A 20,468-nucleotide genomic window follows, 5' to 3' on the forward strand; every position below is an offset into this window, starting at 1 on the left:
TTCTTTGTGGCATGCCTAATTGTGCATAGATTGAGTTGCTCCCAAGCAGCAAGTGAGTCTCTGAGGCTACATGGTGAATTTTCTATCCCCTCCCCCGTGTCAGTTTCATATGCCTGTTACATACATGGATTGATGGATTGACTTTATTTACTTTTATGTGTTTTGCCTGCACATATGTATCTGTACCATATGTGTGCCTGCCTGGTGCCTGCAGGGGGCAGAAAAAGACATTGAATCCCCTGGAAATGGAGTTTTAGGCAGCTGTAAGCCACCATGTGGGTGCTGGGAACTGAACCCAGGTCTTCTGGGTTATTCTTAGCTCTTAACTGCTGAGTCATCTCTCCAGCCCCTAGATAGGTAGTTTTAAAGCCTCATTGACTATGCTTTTAGTAGAGCACTCTGTATTCTGTGCCTATGGCAAAGGTTCTGTATAAATAGAGTTTGCCACAGACATTTAATTATAAAATTGCTTATTTTTGTTCCAATTATTTTGTGCTGCTATAATAGAATACTTGATGTTGGGTAATTTACAAAGAACAGCTTTGTTTCTTGTAGTTCTGAAGGCTGAGAAGACAAGGATCAAGTGACCCACATTTATTTAGTGAAGGCCTTGCTGTGTCATCTTCTAGCAAAAGAGCAAAGGTGTTAGAGAGGGGATTTCCCCTATCCCCATTCTTTGTGTAGTTTTAGCTATCTTGGAACTACCTCTGTAGACCAGGCTGGCCTCAAACTCAAAAGAGATCTATCTGACTCTTGCCTCCCAAGTGCTATAATTAAAAGGAGTGGATTTCTTTATCATGGACCTACTACAGTTGCAACTTAATATACTCTTAAAATAATGGTGTAAATCTGTTCATGAGGGCAGTGCTTTTATGACTCTTCAAGGCTCTACCTCTAACAGTTCCGTTTGGGATTAAGTGGACTTCGGGGAGCACTGTAAAACTAGCAATTTCTTTGGAAGATAGTCCTAATTGTGAAAGACTTTAAAAGACTAAAATAGTGGTCATCTGTTTTTCTTGTTGGGCCTTATGATCCATTTGCTTGCTTGATATCCAGCAAGTGTCTGAATATGCTTTAGGTGTTAATTGTGTAGATGGAGGTGATGTACTTCTGCACTAAGTATTCTGTGTCTAGGATATGATTATAGTGAGACTAATGCTGTGATAGTCTTCCTGGCACTTATTTGAGGACAGGCTAGGAAGAACTGGAAGGCACAATGGAACAGTATAGTCAGGAAAACAGTGAAGTGAGATGCTATTAGGAGAAGTAAACACTGATTTAGAGATTAGCAAGCTGGGAGGAGAGGAGAGGAGAGGCTTGTTACCCAGTGTATAAGGTAGAATTTAGTATGGTTTTTTAAAGGTTGGTTGATTTAGTTTTATATTGTGTGTGCCTGGTACCTTGGGAAGCCAGAAGAGGGTTTTGAATTCCTTGAAACTGAAATTACAGATGGTTGTGAGCCACCATATGAATGCTAGGAACCAAGCTCAAGTCCTTTAAGCCACAGGTGCTCTTAACTGCTAAGCCATCTCCAGCTCCCATAGGTTGTTTTAATGGTATTTCATTCAAATCCCAGAAACAGCTTTTGTGCTCTGCTTGAAGATAGTCTCACTTTCACTACGAATAAAGAGTACTTACACATGTTTGTCACTTCACAACTAAAATTTTAAGAGCAGTTTGCTCTTAAACTTTGAACCTAGCAATATACCAAAGAATCAGTGTAACTGGCTTTTACAGGAAAAAGACTTTTGGGTAGGCAGTACATGTCTATAACTCTCAAGAGACTGGAGCAGGTGGATGGCTGTGAGTTTGAGACCAGCCTGGGGTACATAGTGAGTTTTGGGCTGGCTTGAGCTACAGTGTGAAACTGATGTGTATGTGTGTGTGTGTTTCTAGCTTTAATACTGTATACGCTTTTTTACTGTATACGCTCTGACTTCAGCTTCCCCTAAGATAGACCAAAAGGAGAGCTTTTGTAATTTATGACATAAATATACAGGGTAGTATATTTTTGAAGCACATCAGTTTGATCACTTCCACTAGATTCCAGCAGGCAGTCTCTTGAAAGCAACCCCTCTTAATAAACCCCTTCGTAGACATCACCAGAAAAGCCCAGTAGTAAGGCCTTTTTAAAAGTTAACTAGGAAAAATGTACTAATGAACATTTTATCCTATTGAATGTTTTATAGGAGCACAGGGCATGAAACTGTCAAACCTCAGGAATGTCGTACAGTTTATATTTGTCTGAAAATTTTAGACTATACCTAGTGATTGTCTTCAATTATACTGCACTGTCATTACTTCCAAATGCTGCCAGCATGTGTACAGAACATCATAGGCTGGTGATTGCTAAGTCATGCTTCATTTCTTTTTTCTGTTGTCAGGGACAGAACCATGAGTAATGGATTAGCATTCTATACTTTTCTACTACCCAGCAGTCCCCTTAGGACTAAAGCTTCCTCTAGTCATACTTGTAAGTTCTTTGTGATGCTTTTGTGTTTGCATACTAGGGTACTTGTATAATGGGGTAAATTACAGAATAATGAGATCTTAATGTGAATGAGTAACTTCTAAGAAGCTGTTTGTGATCAGCTTCCCAGGGCTTACTTGATGTATGTGGATAGAAAGAAGGTCTACTATGTGCTGTCTCATTTTTCTAATCTTCAAATAATCTTTTCTGGAATTTATGTTGTGTGGTAACCATCATAGCTAATCTAGTTCTTAGAACTAAAATATGTTGAACCTCATTTGAAAGGGCCAAGTTCCTCCTCCTAATGGAGAAACTGTATATGGAAAAAGGTGAGAAGCATGTTTTCCCAGCTGTAGTAGATAATTGCTTTTCAGGACAGAATTGCCCAATTTATAAAGTAGTTCTGAGCAGAAGCTGGCAGCTGGTAAATGTAAAGATACTTGCCAGACTATAAATATCTGGTCTGGAATCATCAGTGTCCAAGAAATACTCTTGGAAAATTAAGAGTTTCCTTGGAATAATAGGAAAACCAGGCTTTCTTCCAGTAGTTGTACTTAAAAATGGGAAATTTGAGTTTTGATTTAGTTGGACTAAGTATTCCATGCTACTAAATATTATGTATACTTGTACCTTATTCACATTAATGACTAACAGAAGGCAGTTTTGAAGACTTCATGGTCAATCTTTTTTCAAAAACAACAAACAAAAACCAGAATCTTGCGCTATATATATGTAGTTGGGCTATATATATGTATGTAGTATATGTATGTATATGTATGTAGTATATGTATGTATATGTATGTGTATGTATGTAGTTCGCTATATATGTGTAGTTGGGCTGGCCACAAACTCATGCTTCTTTCTCGCCAGGATGACATGCAATTCCCACTACACCTGGCTCCATAATCTCTATGAAGTTATAATCATTGAAACCAGAAGTTAGAATTGCATTCTAGTGTTATGGAGATGTGCTAAGCAACAGCCATTTATAGTTTGCTGGGAAATTTCAAGGCCATCATGAATTCCCAGATTTAGAAGTAATCACTGTAGCTTATAATAGCCTTCACATAAGATAGATTCTGAAGGGTGGGTAGAAATAAAGAAAGCCTGCTGGTCTTCGGGAGAGTAGGAGTTGAGTTTGGCGGATTCTGTCAGAGTTATGTAGGCTCATTCTCCACACGCCAGAGTGGAAGAGGACTGTGGTAATTGAAAGGCTGCCGTGGATCTTGAAGGTTATTTGGCAGCTGAGCAAATGTTAAGAGTGTACTCCAGTTGGCAGTGTGCATACTGTGGTTTTAAAACGCTTTATTAGTTAGTATCTCAATTTGCCAGAATGCTGCTTCTACTAATAATGGTCACTGTGCACAAGTGTGAGTGTCCAGCGCATGACAGGTACTTGAAGGGCTCTCTGTACATAGTTTCGTTCTCACAGTAGCTGCACGCGGTACTTGAGAAATCAGCAAACTGAAGCTTTTAAAGGCTTTTATAAATCATTTAATACAACCAGAAAATGAGAGTTGGCATTGAAATTCCCTTAGACCTACGTTCATATTCTTTGCCCACCAACAAAGTACATTTACTATTTTCTTTAATGTTTTGGATTGAGATGAGCAACTGAAGTGAATATCATGATCAGCCCTCTGCTGAAGGTTTTTGCTGTGAACATTCTATGTAAAAATCTACTGAAAACAAAATTAACCTTTAGATTTAAAAACCCAGAGTGGTACCCATGTCTGTGTGCTCATTACTTGGGAATCTGAAACAGCAGGATTGTGAGTCAGTACATAAGAAGCAAACACACAACTCAGCTTTAAATTTCAATGGCATGGAAAGCAATTGTTTTATTTCTAAATTTTCTTTTCTTAATTACAAAATCCATGCATTAATTGGAGAAAACGCTGGGATTGTAGATCCCAATTCTTCCTTCCCCAGACAGAGAATTAAAGCCATTCGTTATTCTGGCTTCTACAGATACCACTAAAAATGAGTTAGTATTGGTAATGTATACACAGATATTTCCATGTATCGTTTATATGTGTTTATATATATTTATGAATAGGGTCATTTTTTCTGGTTTTGGTTTTTTTTTAAGTTTTTTTAAGTTTTTTTTAAAGTTTTATTTAGCTGAGGCTGGCCTCAAATTCACTGTAGCTGAACATGATCTTAATCTCCTGGTGCTTCTACTTAAGTGCTAGGATTACAGACATGAGCCACTGTACTCCACTAACGTACATTACTTTATAACCTGATTTTATAATTTCTGTGGGCTCTGTTTTATTTCACCATATAATAAATCTATCTTTTTGTCAATCTGCTGTTATCTTACATTTGTGTCTGAATCTTGTCACTGTTGTGAACAATGCTTACAATATTGCATATTTAGGTTATAACTGAATCTCCAAACATTATAGCCATTATTCAAAAGTTATATAGCTAAACAGTAATATTGATTAGCACTTATTTGCATCAGATAAGTTCCAGTGTTGGTTAATAAGCCATATAGCAACTCCATGTAAGGAAATTTTCATTTCGTTTCATGCGTGTCTACACTTTGTGCATACAGTGCTCCTGGAGGCCAGAAGAAGGTATTAGGTCCCCTGGAACTGGAGTTTAGATGACTGCACTGCAGTGTGTGGGAAATCAAAAACATTAAAGAGCAAGTACTCTTAAGTACTGACCATTTCTCTTGTCCTGTAAGTCCACTAATGTTATTATGAATGCATAATAGCAAAAGCATTGCTTCTTTATGTAAATGGAGTTCTTAATTGGTCTAAACAGGCAATATCTGGAGTCAGATATAGAGGAAAATGCTGAGAGATCAGAGAAGGAGGAGGAGCAAGTCAAAGCCACCTTTATCTCATTAGCTATCTCATTAGCTTCTCAGAGGAAAAGAGAGCGAGTTCCTGTTTCTTCCTGCTTATGTGCTCTTTCTACCCAGCCATCTCACTTCCCTGTCTATCTGTACAGACCTCCAGAATTCTATAGTTAGCTAGTGGCAACTATAGAACTATCTGATCTTCAGACAGACTTTATTTCTACAAGCAAAATCTCACCACACCTTTATCTCATTTACTCTCAGTGACTTTATTGTCTCTACTTTAAAGGTAAAAGAAGCCTAGGAGGCAAATGATGCAGACTCTGTTCCTGTTGTATCTTTGCAGCCAAAGGTTGCTCATGCCAGCCTTGGTGTAAACTAAAATTCCAGAGATCTAGCGTCCTGAGAAGCAGCTGTCAGTCAGTGAGAGACAGAAGTTAGTGGGCAAGTACACCCAGTTTCCTCCTCTCCCCACCAGGATGCCTGACTCGGCTCCATACTTGCACAGCATTCTAAGCTAACTGATCATTTACTCATTGGCAGCACTTTTTTGTTGGCTTCCCCCATTTGCCTGAGTCTCCTGCTACTGAATCCCTTCCAAATAAATTTACCACCAGCACTCAAATCCATATGTCAGCATTTCTTCTCAGTCTTCCCAGTGCTGCAACCCTCATGTTGTGGGGACCTCCCCCCCCAACAATCATAAAATTACTTTTGTTGCTCCTTTGGGGAAGCAGAGGAAGGAGGGGCAGACAGATCTCTGTGAGTTCAAGACCAGCCTGATCTACAGAATGAGTTCCAGGACTATACAGAGAAGCCCTGTCTTGAAAAATCAAAAAAACCAAAACAAAACAAAAACAAAAACAAACAAAACTGCAAATGTGTATTTGAACAAGAACTGTGAGATATATTTAGACTGCATTCAGAAGTGTTCTGTGGTTATAATTTATTTTGAAATTTTAGCATATAGAATTGAGTTAGCCCTACTTCATAGAGCAGGAACTACTTTTTCATTTGTTAGTGTGTATCCCTTTATTTTTATTTAAAGCATTTTTTTTTCCTCCAGCATCCTTCCTCCTCCCCTGCTCCTCCTCCTTTCTATGTCCTGTCTGATATCTCCCTAAAGTTTCTCTGGGCAGTTGTACCCAGGAGTGGGCCGGAATGACTCATCAGTTACATGGAATGCCTACACAGGTCTACCTATTGAGTATAGTTCATTGCCTCACATCCTCGGCAACCTTTAATCTTCTTGATTTGTTTGCTTAAGTCATAGTTTTTAGGGCATCTTACAGTCTTTTATAATTGAAACTTTGTTCTTATTTTATTACTAAACAGTTACTCAAGTTCCTTGGAAAAGGTTCTATACTCTACACCTAAGCTTTGGTGCTTCTAAACATACACACCTTCAATCATAGAACTGAGTGTTAATGGTAAAAATCTCAAATCTTGTTGAATTGTGGGGGAGGGAGACTACAACCTTGTAGTCTGTGTATTAATGATTCTCTGGGTGAGTATGTATGTATGTATGTATGTATGTATGTATGTATGTATGTCTACCAGCAATTATAGTTGTCTTAGGGTTTTCATTGCTGTGAAAAGACACCCTGACCATAGCAACTCTTATAAATGAAAACATTTAATTGAGGTGGCTCACTTACAGTTTCAGAAATTCAGTCCGTTATCATGATGGGGAGCATGGTGGCATGCAGGCAGACGTGGTGCTGGAGAGGTAGATGGGAGTCCTACATCTAATGTTTCAAAATTAGTTGTGTACAAATACACAGTAAGTAGCTGTCTGTGTGGCTTTTGAGCACAGGAGAAAAATGTAGACTGGAAATAGTGTTTGACACAGTGATTAGTTGAAACCGTGACTATGGACTGCTTTTAAGCCTTAAAGGTGTCTTTGGGCTTTGGTAGGAAGCATTTAATCAGCACACTACCTTCCCCATCAATTAAAATTTAACCATTACTATTGTGTTTGTGTGTGAACAGGTGGGCCCACATGCACAACATGCTTGTGATGGTTAATGGACAACTTTCTGGAGTTGGATCTTTTCCTTTAATACAGGTTCTAGGCATCAGACTCTATTCTCCAGGCTCACATGACAAGTACCTTCACCCACTGAGCCTCAATTTCAGATTCTTACGTGAGTGAATTTAAGAAATAAAACATGTTAGTCCTTGGTCTTTCGTTTCATGAGAATGAAGATAATACAATTTGTTACTTTATATTAGAACTGTTGTAGTTTCATTTCTGCTTTGACAGATAATCCTGACCAAAAGCAACACAGAAGACAAAGGGTTTATTTGGCTTCTAATTCCCAGTTTCAGCCCATTATATAGGGGAAGTCAAGGCAGGAACTCAGGCAGCTCAGCAGTCAGCATAAACATCCAGGCTGCCTGCTCACTCCTAAGTTTTCTCAACTCACACAGTTTAGGCCCAGCCCATGCAATGGCACTGTCCATATTGAGGAAGGGCCTTCTCACATCAGTCAACAGTCAAGACCCCCCCACCCCTGACATACAGCCTCATCTAGGCACTTCCTAAAAATTGAGATTCTTCCCACATGATTGTAGGTTGTGTCAAGTTGACATTCAGAGCTGTCACTGTAACTATGAAGTCTTGAGTAGTAAATTTCTTTCTCTTCAGCATTTTATCATGAAAATTTTCAATGTGTAGCACAGTTGAAAGGATCATCCAGTGACATGATATACTGTAGTGGATACAAGCATGTTGTTGGTTGTTTTTTTCACTCTTTCCTTTTTTGCCTTTTTAGGGGGGCCAACATCCAGCATCCACATAAATCACACATGGAGGATTCTAAATTACAAATGCCTGGCCTTAGCTTGGCTTGTTTCTTGCCAGCTTTTCTTAACTTAAATTATCCTCTCTACCTTTTGCCTCTGGGGTTTTTCCTTTTACTACTTATGTAAATCTTACTCTCACTCTTTCTGCTAGCTGGCTGTATAGCTGGGTGACTAGCCTCTGATGTCCTTTTCTCCTTCTTCTATTTTGCTCCTCCCTGTTGCCAGCCCTGCCTGTCCTTTCTCCTGCCTTGCTATTGGCTGTTCAGCTCCGTATTAGACCTTCAAGTGTTTTAGACAGGCAAAATATCACAGCTTTAGAGTTAAAATCGGCACATCTTTACATCATTAAACAAATGTTCCAGAGCATAAACAAATGTAACACATCTTAAAATAATATTCTGCAACATTTCCTCTTTTTTTCCAAATAAAAAGAAAGGCTTTAACTTTAACATAGTAAAACTATATACAACAAAACCAGTTCTCAAATAAGAATTAATGTACAATATTCTGTCCATTTGTAGTTAGTGTATTCAGAGAAAATAGTGCATTATCTATACTATCTTAGTGAATCCAAAGTTTTACACCTAAATTGCTTTCTATCATAACTAAGGAAAACTGCAACTCAAAAGGCCCTCAGAAAGATACACTACTACCTGAGTAAACAGGAAGGACATTGCAAGCAACTTGGAAAACTCTAGAAATGACAAGACATCTGAGTGCCTCGACAGTCACCAACGTTCCCCTGCAACTCTGGGGCATCCATCTTCAGCCTGCAGGCCTGCAGTATCTGATACTCTTGTGTAGCAGGATTTTTGGCAAATGTCTATAGCAGTCTTTTTCCTATGTGTACTGCATGTCCATTCTGCACAGCACAATGGCTAATCTTGCCACAACGAAAGCAAACTCCAGTAAAGTTTCTTGATGCCCATCATCCTTTTATGAAGTAAATTGGTGCTGCCAGGAGCATACAAGTCTCATTGTCATGAAAAGCCCTATGTTAACAAAACACTTTAAGTGCCATATTCTGTAGGTCTTTGAAGTGTTTGAAAATCACCTATCTAAAATATACCTATTTAACCTTAAAAACATACCTAGAAGCCTCCCACAATCCAACTCTTGGGAGTGTGGGCGTTGTTTTCTCTAGACTGTGTTTTGTTGTCTGTGGATGAAGTATCTGTAGGGGTCCCTGAGGAAACGTGAGATAATGGTCAAGTCCTGGGAAGACCAGTGGTCACTTCTGTTGATAGATATCACCTGTCAAGTTTCAGGAGGTCCCCCTGATGAAATCAAATCCATATCAACCTGGAACGAATCCAGAGCCTCTTGTTTCCTGTGGAAGCATTTTTGATTTCCATTTATAAAATACATTTTGACTTTTTAAATTTAAGGCAGCCCTAAAGTAACGAGGTTGGTTCAGTTTTGCAGTCCCGTTCACAATCCCACATCTCCCAGCAGCTGCTGTTTCTTACCAGTATTCAAAAAAATTCAAAATCAACACAGTAGCATACAGGATCTAGACTCCCTGTGTATTTCCAACTTACACTGCTTCTTTCTCTTATATCACTTTTACTCTCTTTAAAGACTATTTTATTATTTTTAAACTTTCTTTCTATGACTGCCCATACCCCTTCCCCCTGTTTTTTTTTTTTTTTTCCTTAAGCCCCCCACGCATTGTGAAACACTTAACACTTTTCGAGGTTTTTTTTTTTTTTAATGTCTGGACTTTTTTTTTTTTTCATTTTGTCATATTTTTTATTTCTTTCAAGAAATCATTTCTAGTTAATGTCTGGACATTTTTTGCTGTGCATCTTTTAAGCTTTTTGTCTGCCTTGCAAACTTTAGACTGTTAAGCTATACCTGGATCCTCCACATGGCTATGTTGGCTGGCTCCGCCCCCTTCTCAGGTCAGGAAAGCCAATCCTAGAGCTCAAAGCCCTGTGAGAGGTTCATGACTAAGAGCTGCATTAAACCTTTCTAGCTATGGAATCCTGTACCTGCATTGCCACAAGCCACTTTTTACTTAGCTTGCTGTTTCTTAGCGCTGCTGGCTGAACAGCAGTGTCTCTTAAAGGAGACACTTTCCCTTTCTTTTTCCCAGTTTGCTTAGGCCCTCTGTGGAAATTTGGGCCCACATTGTTATGCCAAAATAATGTTATTTTATTTTTTTTTTAACTCTTTTGGCACTTTCCTCTTTTGGAGGCCCTTCTTCCTCTTCCCAGATTTCTCCTGCTATTTATTTTTTGTGCCTACCAGCCCCACCTATCCTTTCTCCTGCCTCACTGTTCAACAGTTAGCTCTTTATTAGACCAGGCAAAGAATCACAGCTTCACAGAGTTAAACCAATGTAGCATAAACAAAAGTCACACACCTTAAAATAATATTCTACAATACAAATGTTTTATTGCATTTGGGAAATGGTAACATACCAGTTTTAACAAATATTTAAAATTTTGCAAACAAAACAAACATCACACACCAAAACTCATCAGATGTTAGGTCTGTACATCTCCTTTCTATGTACTAAGTATGAGGGAAGAATAGTGTTTAAGGGATTTTTCATCCTGAAAGGTGGCCCAACAGAGTTACCAAAATATTTTCAAAAACGCACTACTTTGCTTTAGATGAGCTGGCACTTTTTCTTGACTGTGAATCAGTAGCTAACACCCAGTTGCATTTGCATTTTGTGTATGAACTTGGATACCATGGGATAAATAGCTCAGTAGTGATGTTGATATTTTACCTCTTAAAAATTAATAATACTGCTTTTGTGAAAGTGATGAATGATACATCTTATGTTTCTACATATTTGAAATGTCTACATCCCAGATGGTTTTCTTGCTTTGAAAAAAAAAAAATTGTTTGCTTCCTTTATTTGTATCTGCTGTTTGTCAGTGGTATTCACAATGTTCTTGCTATTTTCTTCAGTGAACCATGAGAGAAGAACCTGTTACTAGTCAGCAGACTTTCCCCCATCTTTAGCAAGTTTTTTTTAATGGAATAGCAAAGGAGAAATGCTATTTAATATTTCATTAATTTCTGTCATAAGACAAGCCTTCTTGTGTAATCAACTGATTCGTATATGGTTAATGGAAATAAACCTTGGTATCTTTAAAATATTATTTATCCTCAAGTTTACTTGTTTATTATTGTTGTAATTATTATTATTTGCCTTGATCAGAAATTTACTTTCTTAAAGTTCTAGAGACAGAAGTCCATGGTCAGGGTGAGGATAGGATTGGTGTCCTCTGAGGCTTCCGCTCATGTGCTTGTGCTAGCTGTCCTTCTACGGCCTCTTAATATGCCCTTTGTACGTGTGGTGCTTCTCGTCATTTAAAAATGCATTGGCAGGCAGAAGCTATCAGAGTCAGTTCTCCAGAAATGAAGAGCCAGGCAGAGTGGCATGTGGTTTTAATCGTATCACTGGGGGGCAGAAGCTGCCTGAGACTGCTGGGTGTCTGTGAGCAAGGACTGAGTTTGAGGTCAGTATGGTCTATATAATGAGGTCCAGACAACCAGTGACCCTGTCTTGGGAACACCCCTCCTCCCAAAACATCGAAGGATCCCATGTTCATGTTGAATTTTGAATCTGTTAGAAGAGGCTCTGGGGTTGGGATCCTAACAGTCATTTTTTTTGTCTGAAGGTGAGTCATCAAAAGGTTACGTGTCTGACTGCTGACCCCCAGCTAAGTTGTGGCTTTGACCCTGAAATTCCCATGATTGGCTAGCAGGTGATTTCTATTACAGAGAGCCGTGGTAAAGGCTTCCTTATTTGAAAAGCCAGAGGTTCGGCTCTCAGCTGTCCTACCACGTACCGTACCTGCAGTTAATTTTAAAGCTACAGTTCATGACAGTGACTTTTCACTCACTGCAAAGTCCCAAAGGTCACTCCACTTCCACAGTACAAACCAACCGTGGGTTTGGAAACCTGTGAACTTGAAGGGAAAAGTGACTTGAGGAAAGAGGAGCAAAGCCCAGTCAATGAGAAGAACTTTGGTTGGTGGTACTCCAGGAGGAAGGCCAGGGGCCACAAACGGAACTTTTAGCCCCTCTTCTGCATTTTTTTTCCCCAGGAGTCTAAGTCGTCAGTGTCTTGGGAGGGGAGGGGCTGTAAAAAAATCGACAAAAATTTCATCTCGTATCTAATTGACTTTTATGTATATGCTCACCAGTGAGCTTCTTGGCAGTGGGAGTTAAAAATGGGCTTTGGGTTTTGTAAGGTGGGAACAAATAACAGTAATAGGGGGACAGGGGCTCAGTGACATCAGTCAGCTTTCTTGTGAGTGTTACACCGGAGGGAACTTGGGATTTATAGATTACCCTGACTCTATCGTACTTCCTTTTCTGGGGGTGTGGGGGCAGAGAAACAACTGCTCTGTTTGAGGATCTGTCTACTTAAAGCTTCAATTTGATTGTGTGTCAGTTAGCATTAATGACTCCATTTTGGTATGACCTGGTCTTTTAGCACCTAGTGAAGGAGCTCACATCAAAACAATGCCCTTTTTTAAAAAAATAAAAATAAAGCAGGAATATTAGTACATGCTAGTTATTTCCATAGTTTTTATCCTTTGTGTTATACTTCAAACACTTCACATGTTCTTCTGTCTTCTAGTCTAATAATCTTGCTTCTGTTCTAACTTTCTACATCACCTTCCACAGTCTTTAGTTCATGGTAGCTAGAGTCATGTTTTTGAAAATGTTAAGTCATGTTCTACTTTAAGCCCTCCAGTATTTTACTGTCATTTTAACTTTTAAATTTTACCTAGACAGAGAATCTCACTAGGAAAACACAAAAGGAAGCAATTAATGATGGCTTTGGGGACCCTGGGGAGACTTAACAAAAGGGAAAGTAATTCAGGTTTTGATAAGTCAGATTTTGTTAGGTGTGATTATCTACTTAATAGTGTTTCAGGAGTACCTACTGTGTGTAGGGCACCGGGATATTTATACTTTAACAAATGATTAGTAGATGATGTCTTTGAAAGGAAATTACTGTTTGTAAAAGACTGCTTTATTGCATTATTACTAGATAGTATATACAAGAATATATATTTTTTCCTTAAATATAAACATTTATTTATTGATGCCTATTTTTGATGTGTATTCTCTACCATTATATATACCTACTTTTATTCAGAAATGAAGTAGCTGACCAAGCTATACACTATTATACATAACATGTTTCTTTACACTTTGTGTATCTGTGTGTGTGTGGGGGGGTGGTAAACCAGCAATCCTTAGCTTTTTAATGCTGTATTTCATTGGAAAATACCAAAATTAACATTAGGAACATGAAGTATAATCAACTCTATACTAATTACATTGCATCATAAGAATGTGGGTTTTGTTTATGGCTAATTTAGTACCTAATCTTCACAAAATTACAGTTTAGTAGTTTACTTATTTAATCTTTTTCATAATTGTTTCACTGATTCAGAAATGTGAAGATTATGACAAGTTTTTATTTTGAGGCATGTCATGGTGCATATAAAGATGTTCTGTTCTTGGATGTATACCAGGAATACTTTCTGTGACTGAGAACAGCCATAAATTAGCTAAGAGTTTTTCCCTATAACAAGACTGGCTTTGAGCTTTGGCTCTTCCTGCCATCAGCCTCCTGGGTGTTGGGATCACAGGTATATATATATACTGCTGTACCTCACAGAGCCATCTTATTTTAAAGTATATCTTTGATGATTTCATTGGACTAAAAACAGATAAAATACAAACATGAGCAATGTAATGTCTAGAAAACTAAAGTTACTTCATTTGGTCATTTTAAGTGTTGGTGTTTTGCCTATGTATATGTATATACACATATGTGCCTGGTACCTGCCAGATTTCCTGGGACTGGATTTACAGACAGTTGTGAGCCGTCACGTGGGTGCTGGAAATTGAATCAGGGTCCTCTGGAAGAGAAGCTGTTCTCTTAACTGCTGAGGCATTTCTCCATCTCTTTTATTCCTAGGGATTTTTTTTCAATCCTCATTTTAAAAACTTATTATGGTCTTCCCTACAGTTTATCTACCCAAGTTGCTAATAAACCAAAATATTAGCATCGTGTTCCTTATTGATTGATTCACCCAATCTGTTTTAGATTTGTAGTTCCATGAAATAAAGAACTTGATTACTATTGGCTTAATTTGTGTGTCCTATCTGTGGCCAGAGTTGGTAGATGAATGCTAGATGGTCTGTGAGCCTTTGTGTGTTGTCTCCTGTCTTCTGTCTCCATGAGATTGCCAGAGTTACATGTGTTCACTGTTGTATCTGATGAAGTCATCAGGCTTTAATGGCCTCCTGGAATGCCATTTTATTTATTTATTTATTTATTTATTTATTTATTTATTTATTTATGAGATATGGTCTTGTTTTACAACCTGGCTGGCCTTAACCTCAGAGATGTGTCTACCTATGCCTCTCAAGTGCCGGGATTAAAGGCTTGTGCCTGTCTGGCCAGTACTGATTTTTGAACACTGAAAGTTGTAGTTTTGCATTAATTCACAGGATTGTTTATCTTTTTCATTTCATTTCATAGTAAATTTGTTTCTGTACTTGTAAGCTATTGGAAGCTTTGCTAATTTCAATCATCTTTGCTATATTTAGATTGAAATTATCACTTAATATTTGCTTCTCTTGTGACTAATGAGTTTTTAACCTCTGTACTGAAAAATAGCTTTAAATAATACTCTTTAAAAAAAATAATCCAGGCTTTAGTCATTGACTTGTTTCTATCCCCAAAAAATTTCTAGGCAGCATAAAATTTGAGATAGCACCAAAGGACTTCCTACACAATGTTTATATCTTAGGTTTTGTAGAATTTCCCTAATAGAAAATTAAAACAATTATAACTAATTTCTCTGAAGCAAATCTCTAATTCATTGAAGTGATTTCTTTAGGTCTCCCATGATCTTGTCAACGAGGAGCACACAAACCATCTCCTGCAAAGCTCTGTTCATTGTCCCTCTTGGATGGATGGAGAGAAGATGAGGGTGCTATCTATATAATATACACAGTGTATTGTCTTGAGATCTCTTGAGGCAGAAATTGGTAGACTGAATAAGTACTTTTACTACAAATGGGATGGGGACCCCATGAACTACTTAGGAGCATCTGTTTTAACCACTCAAAAGTAGGCTTATTCCTCTAGAGCAGTGGTTCTTAGCCTTCCTGATGCTGTGGCCCTTTAACACAGATCCTCTTGTTGTGGTGACCCCCAGCCATAAAATTACTTTGTTGCTACTTCATAACTGTAATTTTGCTACTGTTGTGAATTGTAAATATCTGACGTGCAGGACATCTAATATGTGGCCCCCAGAGGAACCGTGGCCCCCAGGTTGAGAACCACTGCTCTAGAGTTGTTGGTCTAACTAGGTTAGTCGTCAGCAGGTTTTTTTGTGTTCTTTGACACATAATATTGAAAAAGAAGTGTGGCATAGAATAAGGTGACATTTAATCACATTTTCCCAAAAAAACATTAGAAAATTTGAAAGGGGAATGTATTGTTCAGTAAGAAATTGACCTCATCTTTATTGGTGTGTCTAAGTATCATCTAGTAACAAGTAATTCTGCTCTTTTCCTTAAAAAAGAATTTATCTGTGAAGAAGAGGATTTTAAATCCAGTAGGATCCTTAGAAACCATCTTTTAGTCTTTTTTATTTAGTGGTGTGTGTGCGCGCGCACTCACGCTCGTGCACATGTGCTCGGTAAGTGCCTGTGGTAACCAGAGGCATCGGTCTCCTGACTGTAATTACAGGTGGTTGTGAGCTGTCCAGTCTGGGTGCTGGGACTCAAAATTGGGTTGTCTGTGAGAGCATTAAGCTCTCTTAATCCCTGAGCTCTTTCTTCAGCCTCCTATTCATATACTTTCAAAGGAAAAAAAGATATTCAAGTACAGGATATTAACTTGACTAAAGGGAATGAAAGGAATTGATCATGTTGTTAGCCACTGATTATTAGTTTTATTTCCATGTTTGGAAGAACAGATACTCCTTTGACTGGATTTGTTAGAGACGTTTAAGTGATCCTAATGATAAAACTAATTTTGTCCACAAGCAGAAAATAAATCTCAGACAGGCCACCATCGTATAGTTAAACAAGTGGTGGCTAATGTATGTAGTTGTATTAATAGATTTATTCATTTAGAATAAAATATTTGTGGTGTTCTTTGTATTTTTGTAGATCCCAAACCCCACCCGTACTGTACTTTGCCACTGTTTGTTGTAAACTGACGCCATGTTGGCTTATCTTGCTCATGGCTCTGTGGCTTACCTTGCACTTCTTAAATATCTCATTTGAATTTTGTGTTTTACAGTGAACAGAGTATCTGTCAGGCAAGAGCTGCTGTGATGGTTTACGATGATGCCAATAAGAAGTGGGTGCCAGCTGGTGGCTCAACTGGGTTCAGCAGAGTGCATATATATCACCACACAGGCAACAACACCTTCAGAGTGGTGGGCAGGAAGATCCAAGACCATCAGGTGAGGGGCTGCTGACAGCCTTTACAGTGTGTGTTTGTGCACACGTGTGTGTGTGTGTGTGTGTGTGTGTGTGTGTGTGTGTGTGTGTGTGTGTGTGTGAGTGCACACGTGCACACGGGGAGGCCAGAGCACAGCTCCTGGGAGTCTGTTTCTCTTACCACTTTGTCCATCAAGCCTCACCGAGCAGGAGCTGTTTTATGTGTTTTTGTCTTCACTAGATTGTCTTATTTGGACATCCAAATGGCCAATTTTTATAATCTAAATTCAGAATAGTCGAAGATGAAATACTATGTAAAGAGCACATTGTATGCTTTTGGAACTCATTTGTTTATTTTATGAGGCTAGAGAAAGGATTTGAATGCATAAATAGTTTCAGAAAGTATTGTTAAATCCATAAGTGATTTTTTTTTTTTTTTTTTTTAAAGTGGAAGGCATGACTTGTGCTGGAATAATTGGGCTTTTCTTTCCAGGTAATATCGAAGGTCACAGCTGAGCTTTTGGTAATTCCCTATTCCAAATTTTCAAGAAAGTAACTGGGTTGTATGATTACTTAATGTCTTAATCAGATCCGGGTCAGGGCTGTTGGCAGAGGGAAAGGTAGATCAGGCCTTACTGGTGTTCACTGTATACTAGCAGCAGGAACTTTTTTTTTAATTAAATATTTTATTTATTTATTATGTATGCAACATTCTGCTTCCATGTATATCTGCACACCAGAAGAGGGCACCAGATCTCATAACGGATGGTTGTGAGCCACCATGTGGTTGCTGGGAATTGAACTCAGGACCTCTGGAAGAGCAGTTAATGCTCTTAACCTCTGAGCCATCTCTCCAGCCCCAGCAGCAGGAACTTTTACTCGTTATAGATTTACTAAGTACCTTTGGAAAAGTATTTTCCAAAGATGTAATCTAAACTAATGTTTTAACCATCTTGCTACAAAGTACAAAGAAAATACAGCTAAATTCTACCTGGTGCCCTGTGAGCTCTTGTTAAAAGAGAGATTAATAATTTTCTAATAAGACGTAATGTAAACATATACTGACTGCAATAGCCATTGATTTGAAGTTGGTTGGCAAAGTGTTAATAGCTTGGGATTTATATTTGTCATGCATGTGTGAAGCAAATGGGCATTGATACTTGTACTTTTGCACAAAATTGGGACTCAGAGAGGCTGTATCTCATAAAAAGAGGACAAAGAGAAGAGCCCTTTTTGTCTGAGGAGATTTAGGAGTTTCCCTAGGAAATAGAAACTGCATTGTGCCCTTATGTAAGTGATTGACTGACGCAGGTTGCAGTGAAAGTCTTAGGACACCTGATTGAAAATGCAGTGCTTCTCTGATGAGAAAAGCTTCAGGGTTGGGTTGGGTTAGTCTACAGAAATTATTCACCTCTTATCTTTGTGTCCCCTTCCTCCTCCCTAGCCTCTCCTTTCCTTCTGTGCTCCAATTTCCTCACAGCCTCTAGTCTCCTCAGTGTCTCTACCCAAAACTCCACTCCTCTCTGCCTGACTGTTGTTCAGTTATGCTCTTTCTCTTTTCATCCATCCTCCAGCAGAGTAGTGGTCCCTTCGGTTAGACCAGTGGTTCTAAACTTTCCTAAACCACAACCCTTTAATACGGTTACTCATGTTGTGTTGACCCCCCCACCATACAATTATTTTTATTGTTACTTCCTAATTGTAATATTGCTAGCTATGAGTTATATGTAAATATCTGATGTGCAGGATATCTGATATGTGATCCCTGTGAAAGGGTCATTTGACCCCCAATGGGGTCATGGTCTACAGGTTGAGAGCCACTGGGTTAAAGCCATGTCAGTACTACCTGTGATGCTGTGGAGAAAATGAAAACTAAAAGATAAAAACTGGCTGGGTGGTGGTGGCTCACACCCTTAATACCAGTAATTGGGAGGAAGAGACAGGCATATCTCTGTGAGTTTGAGGACAGCCAGGACTACACAAGAGAAGGGAAACCTCTTGAAAAACACAAACAACAACAACAAGAAGGACCTTTAAAAGTTGTTGGACATTTTTCTCCTGTGTATGGATGTTTTGCCTGCATATATGTCTGAATCACATGTGGAGGCCAGAAAATGGAGGGCTCCTTTAATACCAGCACTTAGAAGACAGAAACCAGGTAGCTCTCTGTGAGTTCCAGGCCAGCAAGGGCTGTATAGTGAGATCCTATCTTCAATACAAACAAACAAAAATAGGAATCATTTTTTTTTTCAATTATGTAACCTTTGAGGAAGGACAGAATTGTAACTGATCTTTAAAAATAAGAAATGTAGCCTAGTGTGGTAGTGCCTGCCTTGAATCCCTGCATTTGGAGGCAAGTGGATCTCTGTAAGTTCAAGACCAGCCTGGTCTACATAGCAAATTATAGGACAGCCAGGGCTTTATAGCAGAGGGATCCTGTGATCAAAAAACTGAAAACAAAAACAAAAAAGTATATTATAGTTTCACTTAGTGAATGACTGATCATGAAAGCATACTATATGCCCAAACTGTGTTATAATCTCATGCCATCAGAGTCCACATAAGTGGTTCTTCCATCTAACACGAACCTATTCATTTTTAACCTGGCCATAACACTCTTTTAAATTCCTTTTTTTTTAAGATGGCTTTTTTTTTAAATTTTATTTTATGTACATTAGTGTTATATCCCCTGGAAGTGCAATTACACACAGCTGTGAGCTGCCATGTGGGTGCTGGGTATTGAACCCAGGTCTTCTGGAAGAGCAGCCAGTGCTCTTAACCACTGAGCCATCTCTCCACCCCAAATATTTATATTCTTATGACCTGCTAGGGTATTGACGTCATCTGTAAAGTCAGCTTATGACTCATTTCCCTATCTTCTCAACAAAATGGTTTCTTTTATGTCCTTGCTGTAATTTATTACAACTTGAGCATTTTACAGTGCATCTTTACCTAACAAGCTTAATGTTCATACTCTTCAGAAGATAACATCAGACAAAAAATACTTGTTATCAAGTGTATCTTTTTAACTTTGCTGTATGTCTAACCAGTAGATAAAGGAAAGAAAAGAAAATGTACAAGGATTAAAAAGGGAGATATGAAAAAGTTAGTTGTAGGCAACATGATTATTTGGAGGGAAGAAACCTGAACATAAATGTTAGAATTAATACATCTTAGATTAGTAATAGGTTAGAATCAAGAAGTAAGTCTAATAAATGCTCTAGGTATGTTGCATCTAAAAGTAGTTTTTATCTGAGTTAGAAAATTCCTTTAACCGATACTGTTTATAATAGTGTCTTAGTCTTAGTGACTTTTCTGATGCTGTTATAAAATATGCTGACGATAGCAACTTAAGTCAGAAGGAACAGCAATCTGACTGGTCACATTGCACCACCAACTAGGAAGCAGAGAGGATAGGAAGTGAAGCCAGGCTGTAGATCTTCAAGGCTTGCCTCCAGTGACCCACCTCCTCTAGAAATGCTCAGCCTTCTGAAAGTTCTACAACTTTGTCAAACAGTGCCACCAGCTAGGGCCCGTGTTTAACCGTGAACCCTGGAGAACATTTTCAAACCAAATAACAATGTTTTATCAAATACTGGACAAATTTATGATAGGTGCTCAAGATACCAATACAGAGAACTATTGAGTGTTAAAGCCAACCTAAATAAGGAATATGTGATATTCATGAGATAACTCTGACATCAGTGATCAAATTGTTCTGTTAGCTTCAGTACAATCTTTTTTTGAGACAGGGTTTCTTTGTGTGGCACTGGCCGACCTGGAACTCAGTCTGTAAATCAGGCTGGTCTGGAATTCAGAGATCCACTTTCCTTTGCCTCTTTTGAGTGCTAGATTTTAAGGCATGTGCCACCCCTGCCCTTTTTTTTTCTTCATTGCAATCTTAAATTTGGAGATTGACAATGG

The 20,468-nt window shown here is 38.5% G+C and overlaps 1 protein-coding gene across 1 annotated transcript in view; it reads left to right on the forward strand.

Moving 5' to 3' along the window:
• The window catches only part of Enah (ENAH actin regulator), a 109,824-nt gene that overhangs the window by 39,388 nt on the left and 49,968 nt on the right, over positions 1–20,468 (forward strand). Inside the window, 1 exon segment of the mRNA XM_027418801.2 lies at positions 16,402–16,567. Within this exon segment, the coding sequence (XP_027274602.1) occupies positions 16,402–16,567 (166 nt within the window).

Source organism: Cricetulus griseus, chromosome 5 (genome assembly GCF_003668045.3).
Source record: "Cricetulus griseus strain 17A/GY chromosome 5, alternate assembly CriGri-PICRH-1.0, whole genome shotgun sequence".
Classification (NCBI taxonomy): Eukaryota; Metazoa; Chordata; class Mammalia; order Rodentia; family Cricetidae; genus Cricetulus; species Cricetulus griseus.